Source organism: Lutra lutra, chromosome 5 (assembly GCF_902655055.1).
Source record: "Lutra lutra chromosome 5, mLutLut1.2, whole genome shotgun sequence".
In the NCBI taxonomy this organism is placed as follows: Eukaryota; Metazoa; Chordata; class Mammalia; order Carnivora; family Mustelidae; genus Lutra; species Lutra lutra.
Window position 1 is genome coordinate 28995002 of NC_062282.1, and position 12964 is coordinate 29007965.

A 12964-nucleotide genomic window follows, 5' to 3' on the forward strand; every position below is an offset into this window, starting at 1 on the left:
GCAGGCTCCCCGCTGAGCAAGAAGCCCGATGTGGGACTCGATCCCAGGACGCTGGGCTCATGACCTGAGCCGAAGGCAGCCACTTAACCAACTGAGCCACCCAGGCATCCAAATAATGACAATTATTTAGCCCCCTTTTCATTTGGAGTTTTGGATACTTCTTGAGTATTTGGTTAAAACCCAAATCATCTCTCCAAGGCCATATCAGTCCAGTTCCAAAAGTGGTACAAAGCGACATTTCATGCTTCACGTGGGGAGAGATGGAGACCATGCAGTCACTGAGATTTAAGGGACAATTGCTTGCCCAGGAAGCAGACCACCTGCCCTGGGCTGGTAGGTCTGCACTGACACTGCTGCATTTTCTTACCTGTTTATTTTAGGGTCAAATACACCCTTTTGGGAGACAGCTGGATGTGGTAAGCAGTTCACATAGGAATTAATTGGTGACTTCAATGACGACACATTTTAAACTGAACCACAAACAGAGTTCATGGGCCAGCCATCACTCAGGTAGTTTGCATGTATTTCGCTGAGCATCTATCTTGTGCCCCCCAAAGAGGAAGCAAACATGGGTTAAACAGGCTCTGGAGTTTCTTGGATTAGGATCTTGTCTCAAGACCCCAGCTGTGAGGTCTTGATGTTACCTACCTCACGGGACTTTAATAAAGAAATGAGCCTACACACGCAAAGTGCTTCAAACGGGGCCTGTCACGTGACAAAATGTGATTTGTTTATAGATGACATGGTAGCACTGTGCTTGGTCCCCGGTATAAACCCAGGTAACTGGTCCCAAAGAACTTGTACAACACAGTTGAGGAGGCAACATCCAAATGAATGAAAGAATTAGGGCCAAATCACAGAATCTTAGTTTTGAAAGGGATCTGATTGTTCTCCTAGGAGAATTTACCGTCTGAGGTGTCTACAGCATCCTCAACAGATGGCCTCCCATAACACAGCATCAGGATTAGAATGCGTGCTGTGGGCAGAGCTTACCAGCATACCCCACCGTATGAGCTACCTGGGTGCCAATCTCAGAGTCCTTCATTCCATAGGCTCAGCCTCCTGTCTTCATCGCCAAAATGTCGTGCAGTTTCAGATTCATCTGTGTGGTTCCATGGATCAGTAATTCAATCCTTTCTACTCCTGGCAGTATGCCAGTCTATGGACATACTAGTTTGCTTATCCATTTACCTGCTTAGGTACATTCGGGTTGTTCAAATGTCGGAGCGCATAGGTATAACATTCGCTATCAACATTCCTCTGCAGGCTTTCTGTGGACATACCATGTTCATTTCTCTTGGGAAAATACTTAAGAATGGAATTGAGTACCACACGGTAGGCATAGATTTAACTCTAAAAGAAACTGCCAGACTGTTTTCCAAAGTGGTCACACTACTTCACAACAGTGAAGGGGAGTTCTGGTTGCTCCACATTCTCTGAAACACAGTAGCATGGTGTATTTATTTATTTATTTATTTATTATTTGTTTATTTACTTATTTTTTTGCACTGCTCTATTCAATTTTAGCCGTTCTGGTGGATGTAAAGTGGTATCTCACAGTGTTTTTAATTTGCATTTCCCTGATGACTAATTATGTTGAGCATTTTTTGAGGTGGTTATTGGACATTTGTATATCCTTTTTCTAAAGTGTCTTCCAGGTCATTTGCCTATTTTTAAATCAAATTGTTGATATTGAGTTCTTTACATATTCTGATTATAAGCTTTTTTTCAGATCTATATATCGCAAGTGTTTTCTCTTAGTCTTTTTTCCTTTTTAAAAAAATTTATTTTATTCATTTATTTATTTGAGAGAGAGAGACAGAGAAAGCAAGAGAGAGCATGAGTGAGGAGGAGAGGGAGAAGCAGGCTCCCCAGTATTGGGGAGCCCGACGGGGGTCTCCATCCCAGGACCCTGGGATCATGAGCCAAGCCAAAGGCAGATGCTTAATAGACTGAGTCACCCTCAGTCTTCTCTTTTTTTGTATTAATGCTATCTTTTAAACAACAAATATATTTTTTAAACAAATATTTTTTAATGTTCATAGTCTAGTTTATCTATTTTTTTTGCATGTCTAAAAATTGCCTATTCCAATTTTGTGAAAATATTTTCCTGTGTTTCCCTCTAGATGCTTTAGGGACTAAGCTTTTGTATTTTCATATTTCATCCCAAATTAATTTTTGTGTGAGAAAGGTAATGAGGTCCATTTTTAGTAACATGTTTAGCCATTTGTTCCAGAGCTATTACAAAAAATATTACCTTTCCTTCTTTGAGTTATCGTGGTATCTTTATCAAATATCAATTGGCCAGGGGCGCCTGGGTGGCTCAGTGGGTTAAAGCCTCTGCCTTCGGCTCAGGTCATGGTCTCAGGGTCCTGGGATCGAGCCCCGCATTGGGCTCTCTGCTCAGTGGGGAGCCTGCTTCCTCCTCTCTCCCTGCCTGCCTCTCTGACTACTTGTACTCTCTATCAAATAAATAAATGAAATCTTTAAAAAAATATATCAATTGGCCAAAAATGAGTGAATCAATTTTTGGGCTCCTTCTTCTATTTTAATAATCAACTTTCTATCTTTATACCAATATTACACCATCTCGATTATTGTATCTTGAAATCCAAAGCACAAATTGTCAACTTTGTTCTTCAAGATTCATTTCGCTCTTTTAGGTTCTTTGCATTTCCTTATAAAGTTTAAATTAGCTTGCCAATGAAAAAGAAAAGAGTCTACTGGAATTTTGATTGAGATGGCCCTCACTCTCTAGATCAGTTAGAGGAGGATTGATATCTCAATAATATTGAACCTTCCAATTTGTGTATTTAGTGCAATATTCTTTCACTTTTCTCTGCATTTATTTAAGTGTACATACAGGTCTTGCACATATTTTGTTAAATTAATCTTTAAGTTTTTGTTTTTGTTTTTGTTTTTTAGATTTTTATTTACTTATTTGACAGGCAGAGAGAGCCAGCGAGAGAGAGAACACAAGCAGGGAGAGTTGGAGAGGGAGAGGGAGAAGTAGGCTTCCTGCTGAGCCCCCCGCTTATGCAGGGTTTGATCCCAGGATCCTGGGATCATGACCTAAGCCAAAAACAGATGATTAATGACTGAGACATCCAGGTGTCCCAATCCTCAAATATATGTATCTATATCTATCTATATATAGATATTTATTTAAAAAAAGTACTACTAAAAGAATACTTAAATATTTTCAATTTCCAATTATTCTTTGCTAATATATAGAAATACAAATTTTTTTGTATATTGACTTTATATGCTGTTATCCTGTGACCTTGGTAAATTCATTTATTCTAGTATTTTTTCTTTTAATGGATTCCTAGACGTTTTTCTATACCAACTATCATCCACCTGTGAATATAGTTTTACCTCTTTTTTTCTGATATGTAAGACTTTTATTTCTTTTTCTTAACCTAGTACACTGGCTAGGACCTTCAGTTCTATTCCATAATGTTGAATATAAGTGATTATAATGGACATCCTTGTTTTCTTCCCAATCTTAGTAGGAAAGTGTTAAGTCTTTCATTGATAGTGAAAGTACTACATTAGCTGTCAGTTTTTTGAAAACGTCCTTTATCAGGTTGAGGAAGTTCCCTTCTTTTCTAAATCCTTCTAGAGTTTTTACATGAGTGGCTGTTGAACTTTTTTTTTTTGGTATCTTTTTGGCACAGTGTTAATCATAATATTCCTTTATTATCCTTCTAATAGCTAGCTGTAGGATCTGTAATAACACCTTCTATCATTTCTGATATTTGGTAATATTTTGTTTCTTTTTAATGGAAATTAAGAGTTTATTAATTTTATTAATGATTTCAAAAATAACTTTTGAGAATCAAAGATGAGCACAATATTTCTTTCTAGTTTTGGTTTTGGGAATAGGAAAAATGAAGGTTTATTTTGTTTTGTTTTTGTTTTTGTTTTTTAAGTCTAAATTCAGAAATGTAATTAGGGATGGCTTTGGGCAGCCACGGCTTTAAAATATTTTTGGTAAAATACACACACCATAAAATTTAGCATCTTAATCATTTTTAAGTGTACCGTCCAATAGTGCTAACTGCATTCACATGTTTGTGTAATCCATCTCTAGAACCTATTCATCTTGCAATACTGAAAGTCTGCACCATTAAATAATAACCCCCTAGTCCCCCTTCCAGCCCCCGGCAACTGTCATTCTGCATTCTGTATCTGTGAATGACTACTCTAGCCATCTCATATTAGTGGAATCATATACTATTTATCTTTTTGTGACTTGCTTGTTTTATTTGGCATGATGTCCTCAAGATTTATCCATGCTGTAGCATGTGTTAGAATATCCTTTCTTTTTCAGGCTGAATGATATTTTATTGTATGTGTAGACCACATTTTGTTTGTCTCCTTTTTTGTCAATGGACAGATGGGTTTGCTTCCACCTTTTGGTTTTTGTGAATAATGCTGCTATGCACATGTGTGCAAGTATCTGTTTGAGTCCCTGCTGTCTCCTTTTGGGGAGATACCCAGAAGTAGAATGGCTGGATCACATGATAATTCTATTTTTAGTTTTCAAGGAACCGCCATACTGTTTGCCACAGCAGACGCACCATTTTGCATTCCCACCAACAGTGCATACAGGTTCTAATTTCTTCACATTCTTGCCAACACTTGTTATTTTCTGTTGTTGTTTTTTTTTCTTTGACGGTAGCCATCCTAATGAGTGTGAGGTGGGAAAATGAAGTTTAAGCCGTTACATATATTTTACAAATCCTTATATATGAGCCATCTATTAAGGACGTTTTAATGGAAAGGATTCCTGTCCTAGGTGAGAGCTTGAACATGATCAAATCTAACAGAATATGAACTCTCTCCTTTCGAATTATTTTAAAGTGATCTATATTTGTTTCCACCAATCTGTGCCTTTAAAAGAGAGTAAAATGGTTTTGCAGATAGGACAAAACTCATTCTAGCCTCCTTGAGGCTCCCTTTGGTGAAAGAAAAACAGAAATATGTGTACGCCTTCTTCTTTGATCCTTGTTTATATAGGCATGCATCATCCAAAAGACATCACACTGTCTAGGCCGTATCATAGTTTTAGAATCACAAAAAAGGAAGACTAATACAAATCTATTTTGAGAAGCATAATATATATATTTCACCTAATGTTTTCATATAAAAGGCATTATTTCATTGTTTGCCACTACTGGGCTCCCTTTCTCATGGTTGTGTCTTCAGTTCTAAGCATTTAAATTTTTTAGGTGTTCTAAGTTAAGTAAGTTCATAAATGCTCACAGAATATATTGAGGGGAGAGAGCGCGTTTGCAACACCCAATAGTTTAGACTTCGGAGCAAATTTGATTGCACAGTAAATAGGCCCCACTTAGCCTTTATATTTGTATTTACTAAGTTCAAAGCTAAATTAAGTGCCTTCTGAAACCCTCAAGAGGAGTGTGGCTAAAATACAAAGAATGAGGGTGCATACAGCAAAGTCAGAATATTATGGAATCAAACCACTTTTTCTTTCACCCAAAAAGTTGAATAGGTATCATTAGCTGAGTTCTCATTACTGAATTCCTCTAAAAAAACACATGATAGAAAACAAACCTGGGAGATAAACATCTTTGCATTTCTGGTGTCTAACACAGAATCCAGCAGTTGGCAAAAACTGCACTGAATAAGTAAGTGACTGAAGGCATTAATCTATTTTTCTTGACTTGCAGGAAACTGACCTGACACTAAGAACAGAAGTCATCCAGAAAATCTCAGCCAAAGTGTGATGTAGTAAAGAATAGATCTGGTTTTTGTTCTCTATTCCTTGCACAGAGCTTCAAAGCACTTAGAATTTCCCGACTAAGTGTCAGATGTCTGTTTTACTAATGAAGTGTCTCCAGGGAGGGGCTAGCCACACCAAAAAGACCAAGCAACTATACAGTTGGAATTTCTAGCCCTACGTCCTACCCCCAACCTGAAGAGAGGGAAGAGAGACTGGAAATTGAGTTCAATCATAGTCAATGACTTAACCAATCACACCTATGTAATGAAGTCCCATATGAAAACTCTGGACACCCATGCTCACTGGAGCTTCTTCGTTGGTGATCTCACTGATGTCCTGGGAGAGCGGTAGACCCAGATTCCATGGCGTCAGAACTCCTGAGCTCAGAACCCTCCCAAACCTTGCCTTATGTATCTCTTCAATTGGCTGTTCATGGGCATTCTTTATAATAAAATGGTACAAGGCTTTCTTGGATTCTGAGTCTTTTACCAAAGTTTTAAACCTGGGAGAGTTGTGGAAAGCTTTGCATTTGCAATCACTCAGGCAGAAATGGAGGTGCCTGAAATTTTGTAGCTGGTGTTTGAAATGGTCCGTCCCATGAGACTGAGCACTTAACTTTGGGAGTCTTCACTAAGTTTGGATAATACCAGAATTGAGTTAAATTGTAGCACACTCAGGTGGTGTCAGAATGAACAAAAGCAGAAGGAATCCTAATGCAGCTTGAGGGTTTGCAGAGAAAGTTCTTTGATATGGACCAATGAAAAAAAATAAAACATTGTAATGTTAGGAATCATGGATTCTATGATTCAGCTCTATAGAGCAGAAAGTGCACTGAAAATAGGCCTTAATAACTACATAACCTTAGAAAAATCACTTGACTTTAAGGATTCCCAGTTTCCACATCTTTGAAATTGAGGATAATGATGCCCACTTATAATAGTTAATTTTATGTATCAACTTGGCTGCACCACAGTGCCAGATATTTGGTCAAACATTATTCTGGATGTTTTGGCGAGGGTGATTTGGGGTAAGATTTACATTTAAACTGGTGGACTGTGAGTAAAACAGATTACCCTCTAGAATGTTGTGGGCCTCAACCAATCAGCTGAAGGTTTGATATAACAAAAGACTAACCTGCCCTGAGCAAGAGGAAATTTCAGATTTCAGCAGCAACATTGGTCAGCTCTTTGCCTGGGACTCCAGCCTGAGGGCCAACACAGAGGATTTTGGACTTGCCAGCTTCCCTGATTGTGTGAGGCAATATCTTAAGATAATTTTTAAAAAATTTCTAAAAAAATTAAACATTTAAAATTTTTAATCTAAAATTTTAAAGACTATATTTAATTTTTAAAGGCTATTTATTTGAAAGAGAGAGAGAGAGATCAAGCATGCAAGTGAAGGTAGGGGCAGGGGAGAGGGAGGGAATCTCAAGCAAACTCCACACCAAGCACAGAGCCCTACACGGGACTTGATCCCAGGACCCTGAGGCAATGACCTGAACTGAAATCCAGAGTCAGATGCTCAACTAACTTAGCGACCCAGGTTTTATTTATTTAAAATAAATTTCTATCTTTATCTCCATCTCTTTCTTTATCTCTATCTACACACACACACACACACACACACACACACACACACACACCGTACAGATTCTGTTTCTTTGGAGAATCTTAATTAATACGTGACCTTATGTGACTATTGTGAGAATTAAATAAGGTAACGTATTGAAAATTTTATAATTTTTAAAGCCTTTTAGAAATTTACTTTGTAAATTTTAAAGTATACAGCATTATAAAACATATGGTGAATTTTGCCTAGTACCTACATGTATTGTGCACTGAACAGTGTTAAGGTTTTGCATACATAGGTTAATGTTGACAAATGTGGTCTCAAATTAGAGTTAGATATCAGTGGATTTGAACTCTCCCAGAAGAAGCTATCAGACATCAACAAGTAGAGAGAGGACCTTCCTGGACTTCTGTTCCGGACTCTGTACCAGCTGTTGCTATAGCAGGTAAATACTGGCTGGACTGAACGCCACGGCTTAGTTGGCTTGATTCAACTCATGTACTCAGTGACCAGCCCAGTGCTTTGCATAGTCATTGTTCAGAGAGTTGCTAAAAAACAAGTGACTTTTATCTCAGTAATCACCCAAAAAGCACAGCTTTATGACATCAAGCACCTCAACATAGAGCGTGGAGGGCTAGAAAGTATGTATGTGTTGAATCTGGTTGTGCCCTTGGAAGAGTTAAATGCCAACGAATCATGGCCCGTACATGAAGTTTAAAAAGCTGGAATTTTGGTGTGGCCCGGGGTAGGCCAAAGCCACAAACTCAGAATACCTCAGTGAATAAATCCGCAGCGGACCTCACTCTCTGAAACTAAGGGCTTTTGCTTTCTTGGACCTTTACTGAACTTTGCATAATAGCAAGGTGCAAATAGAACATGGAGGAAAAATCAAGGCTGCTACACTCGAAGAACACTTTTCAACTCCGGCACAGTAACTAGAACGCTATTTAGCAGCATAGCAAACACTGCCCAGTGTCACTTGTCAGTTCAGACCTCTAGATGACAGTTCTTGTAGCTGTCAATGGCCTGTGTGAATCGCATTAGCATGCTTTATAACTTTATGGATTGTGGCTTATGTGGGCTGATATTTTGCAACTCGGTTGTGGAAGAATATGGTTGCTTTCAAAACATTCTAGGCAAAAGCTTCAGTCTGAGAAAAGAGACCAGACTTCTTGTCTCGTTGGTATTTTGGGAAGTATGTCATCATAATGATATTTCCAGTGTCCTCTGAATATGGCCAGTATGAGGAGGGAATATTAAGACAGACTGCCTTCAGTGAAAAAAACAGTGGGATAGTATTTCCACTTATAAAATTGGGAAAAACTTCTAAAAATATTACCCCAGTATTACTGAAAATGTAAACTTCTGGCTGGAGGACCAATTGGCAAAACAAACAAACAAAAGCAAACACAAAAAAAGCCCACAAAATATTAAAAACATACATATTCTTTGACTTCACAGTTTCACCACTAAGGATCTATCCCAAGAAAGTAATCTTTCTCTGCAATGATTTATGCATTAGCTTATGTGAAACACAGTGTTGTTTGTAATAGTGAAAAAATAGAAATAAAATGTCCCATAGAGAGCTGCCTAAGGAATTTCATTACAGCTATTTAAAGGAATAGTATACAACTGTTAAAAATAAGGTTGTAGGGGCGCCTGGGTGGCTCAGTGGGTTAAGCCTCTGCCTTTGGCTCAGGTCATGATCTCAGGGTCCTGGGATTGAGCCCCACATTGGGCTCTCTGCTCAGTGGGGAGCCTACTTCCCCCTTCTCTCTGCTTGCTGCTCTGCCTACTTGTGATCTCTGTCTGTCAAATAAATAAATGAAATCTTTAAAAAAGATAAGGTTGTAGAAGAATATATGACATGGAGATCTGTTCGTAATCGATTATTAAATTAAAAAGCAGTTTACAAGACAACTATATGTGAAATAACTCTATTTAAAAGACAAGCCAAGGAATAAGCTGTACATGTGCACAGAAGAAAAGGCTAGAAGAATATACATTAAAATGTTAATAGCAACTATCTTTGGGTGATGATTTTTACCATCTCCTTAATGCTCTCCCTGGCAAATTTTATAGAATAAATATTATATTAGCAACGGAGTGGGGAGGTTACTTTAAGCATTTAAAACAAAATGAAAAGCCAACAAAAACCTATGATGATTTAGAGTTTACTAACAGAAGGGTAAGAATTTTACAAGGTTATGATTAAACCCCTGCACATTCCGGAACTTGACATGCTAAGGCAATTAGTTTAAAATAGCTTACAGGAGCCCTGATGATACAGAATGGTTTTAAAATTTTCTGCTATTTCCATTTCTTGTAAAGTATTTTCTACCCACACTATGCCAAGCCTTGTACAGCATAAGTCCAGGAACGAATGCAGGGAGGTGGCCTGACACTGTCTTGCAAATGTCAGCGCATAGATGCCACCTTGGAAATGGGAGTTTTCAGTGCATGAGCCAACACTTTCCATGCCACTAAAATCTAAAACTGTCTGTGGAAAAGTAAATCAAGATCTGGTAGCCTAGATCCATACACAGAGACATCCACCAGCCATTATAGGGCAAGTTAGAAACGCCTGGGGAAAATACTCAGCCTCTGGGGAGTGATGATGTCATCTATGACAGCACCCTGCCTTTTCCCCAAGTGTCCTTTGCTGTCCGTGACAGAATGGATTGGAGGGATCCTCTTGGCTATTCATGTCCACCATCTGCCACTAATCGATGCAGCTGTGTAGTAGATGTAAAATTTTAAAAAGACTGATGGTGAAACTGGCTGCCAGGTAGATAGTTTAGTCTGAATGAGGACCCATCACGTGAAATGTGACACTTCTCCCTGTCTGTCTCCAGCTGTTCCTACATCATAACAGGAAGAGAGTTAAGAATATATTTATTTTTCCCACAGATGAATGAGTCAGAGACCCAGGCAAAAATTAGGTTTAAACTCTAAATCCAAAAATGTGCCATTAGTGGCAGGGCAGGGAAGATAGTTCCAGGCTAATTTAAAGCTACTCTCAGCAAGTTCCCCTTGTAGCTGATTCTGCTTTGCCTGGATGGGCGTTTTGAATTACACAAGTCTATCACACTCCAGAAAAATGACAGTGGCCAGAAGTTTAAGCACATAAGCCTCCGAGTTGCAAGTCCAAGGGATATGCTTTCTTGATCATCTCCCACGGTCCTTTAAAAATCAATAGTAGATCCAAGTTAACTCACCCTGATGCATCACGAGTATGTCTGGTCTCAGAGTTAAAAAAAAAAAAAAGATGGTAAAGCATTTTACAACCAGAGATTCCCCAGGTGCTTCCCCAGCCTACCATTCTTCCTGAAATGCAAATGGCCCAGAGATCACTGAACCCATAGCCCATTAGCCTAGCTGACTCACCTTGCGGTCGCTGGTCTTCTGGAAGCTTCAGTTTACAGGTGTACGAACTGTTAAACAGGTGGCTGCTGCCTTTTCTTTGTACAGTAGACATGGTGCTGGCGATAGGGCTGTGGCTGCAGTCTCACTAGGGCATTTCCTTCCCTTAAGGGTCAGTCACCTAAAATGGTTTTCATCAGACACCCAGAGCCACAGAGAAACATGCAGGTCCTGTCCTTGAGTGTAAAACATTTACTTCTCTAATAAACTTCCAAGTGCTTCCGAGTCATGATTCTTGAAATAAATATTTACCAGTTTAATTTCCCCTACATAGAAAGATGACAATTCATTTGGATAAAAACACAACTTGATTCTTCTTTCATCTCAAAGCGCTTTGAAGCTTTCCCCCTTCCGGTGCAAAATCCTACAAAATAACTATTTCTAACCAGTTACAGTTTTGGCAATTTTGCCTCATCGGCTGACATGAAATCGAATGCCTCTGGCATTTAGAGAGGACTGCTAGAGTAATAGACGCAAAATTTAAAAAGTCCTGCTGAGTTAAATCAGATGATTTCAAAGCCTGGTCTGAGTTACCCTTCGTGACAGCTGAAAGTGAACAGTTCTTAAGGGAAGCTGAGGGAGGAGGAGCCGAGGGAGCGAGGCTGATTAGCATAAAGAGGCAGGCAAGAAATGGCATTGGAGTTGCTTTGAATGATAGTGACCAAAGCAGGGATTCTAAAAAGATGCCCTGATGTTACAGTAATCACATACCGGACTTCTGCTACTTTGTAATTTAAACAAAAGCTCAGAGCAGAGGTTTATACTGCGTGGATATTCATTTGCACATGCAACAGCTAAAGGGTATAACTGGTACCGGTAATGAGCTCATGGAAATATACTGCTGGAACTTTCAGTTTCTGTAAACACCTCTGAGTCTTCAGAAGGGGGCAGCTACGGAGCAGCCTGCCTGCCAACACAACTATTTGGAGTTCTGGAAGACAAATAAACACATAAAACATTATCTTTCCAGCAATCTACTTCTCTTTCCCCTTGCACTCTCTATTTCCACTTCTAGGTCATAAAACACAGCTTTCTCCAGCGGTTTCTTGTGCCGCCAAAGCATATTTCATTGAAATATTCATTGAAATAATAGGATATTGGATTATTGTTTAAAAAACAAACCCCGAGCACCTTTCATCTGACTGGGAACCCTGCTACCTCTGAAGTTGTAATGAATGTTAGCAGATCCTGCCCTTTAAGATTCACAGCTCGTAGATTCTGAACCCAGGTGGTGGGCTGGGGCAAAGGAGAAAGGCAGAGTGGTCCACCTCAAATTCTGGGTAGCGCAGCTTCCTGGGGATATTTGGAAATTGGTGCTAAACCTGACACCTTAACTAGATTACCCGCTAGCCAGATCTGGGTAAGCCCTTCTCCGACTTTGACACAGTTAACAAGTCCCCAAGCATCTTTGGAGTTATGAAAAGTCTTCGGATCTGTGTGCTGGCTCTTTCACGGTTACTGTTATTTATTAAACTGCTTTTATTATTTCAATAGCTTACTTATTGTAGTTTGAGGTCCCTCACAGCGCAACAGGTTATAGAAGTACGTAGCTACTTGGAAACAGATTGTTGTTACTAGAGAACCATAGTTTCTGCTTTAATGGTTGGCATTTGTCTCCTATAGTCATGATAGAAGGCTGGTGGAAGCATAAAGCTATCAATATTCTACCAAGTTGTGAACCTCACTAATAAGCCTATTATTACATAGGTAAGTTGAATAACCCACAAAATTGTAAGCCAGCCCTTGAGAGAAATGGATTCTTTTAAAAAAAGTGTTATAATGAGAAATTTAAAACATGCATATGAATAGGTAGAAAGAGTAGCATAGTAAGTCCTATGCACCATCACTTGGATTAATCATTATCAACTCACGGTCAATCTTATTTCAAATCTGTTTCATCAAAGCCACTCTTGTCCCCCACCCCACCACTGGATTTGAAGCTTCCCAGAGATTGTTGCTTTCATAAGTATTTCAATATGTATTTCTAAAATGCAAGGACTTTGAAAAAGTGAGCCATAATAAAATCGTCACCCTTTTAATATTTAAACACAATTCCTTAACGTAATTGAATATTCAGGTGGTATAGTTATTTTCCTGGTGTCCCATAATTTAAAAAAAAATTTACATTCTGTTCAAATTGGGACCCCCAAGGTCCACACGCTGTCTTTAGTTGATATGTGATATAAGTCTTTTACATCCTGTAGGTTTCTCTCTGAGAGA

General features: G+C 38.9%; 1 protein-coding gene across 4 annotated transcripts in view; it reads right to left on the reverse strand.

The window, feature by feature from the left end:
- Positions 1-11296, reverse strand: part of RANBP3L (RAN binding protein 3 like) — a 45888-nt gene extending 34592 nt beyond the window's left edge. For all 4 annotated transcript variants that reach the window (XM_047730662.1, XM_047730661.1, XM_047730664.1 and 1 more), the window contains exon 1: positions 10709-11296. In XM_047730662.1, coding sequence (XP_047586618.1) covers positions 10709-10799 — 91 coding nt within the window. In that variant the 5' untranslated portion in view covers positions 10800-11296. The remainder of the gene's footprint in view (positions 1-10708) is intronic.
- Between the last annotated feature and the right edge of the window lie 1668 nt (positions 11297-12964).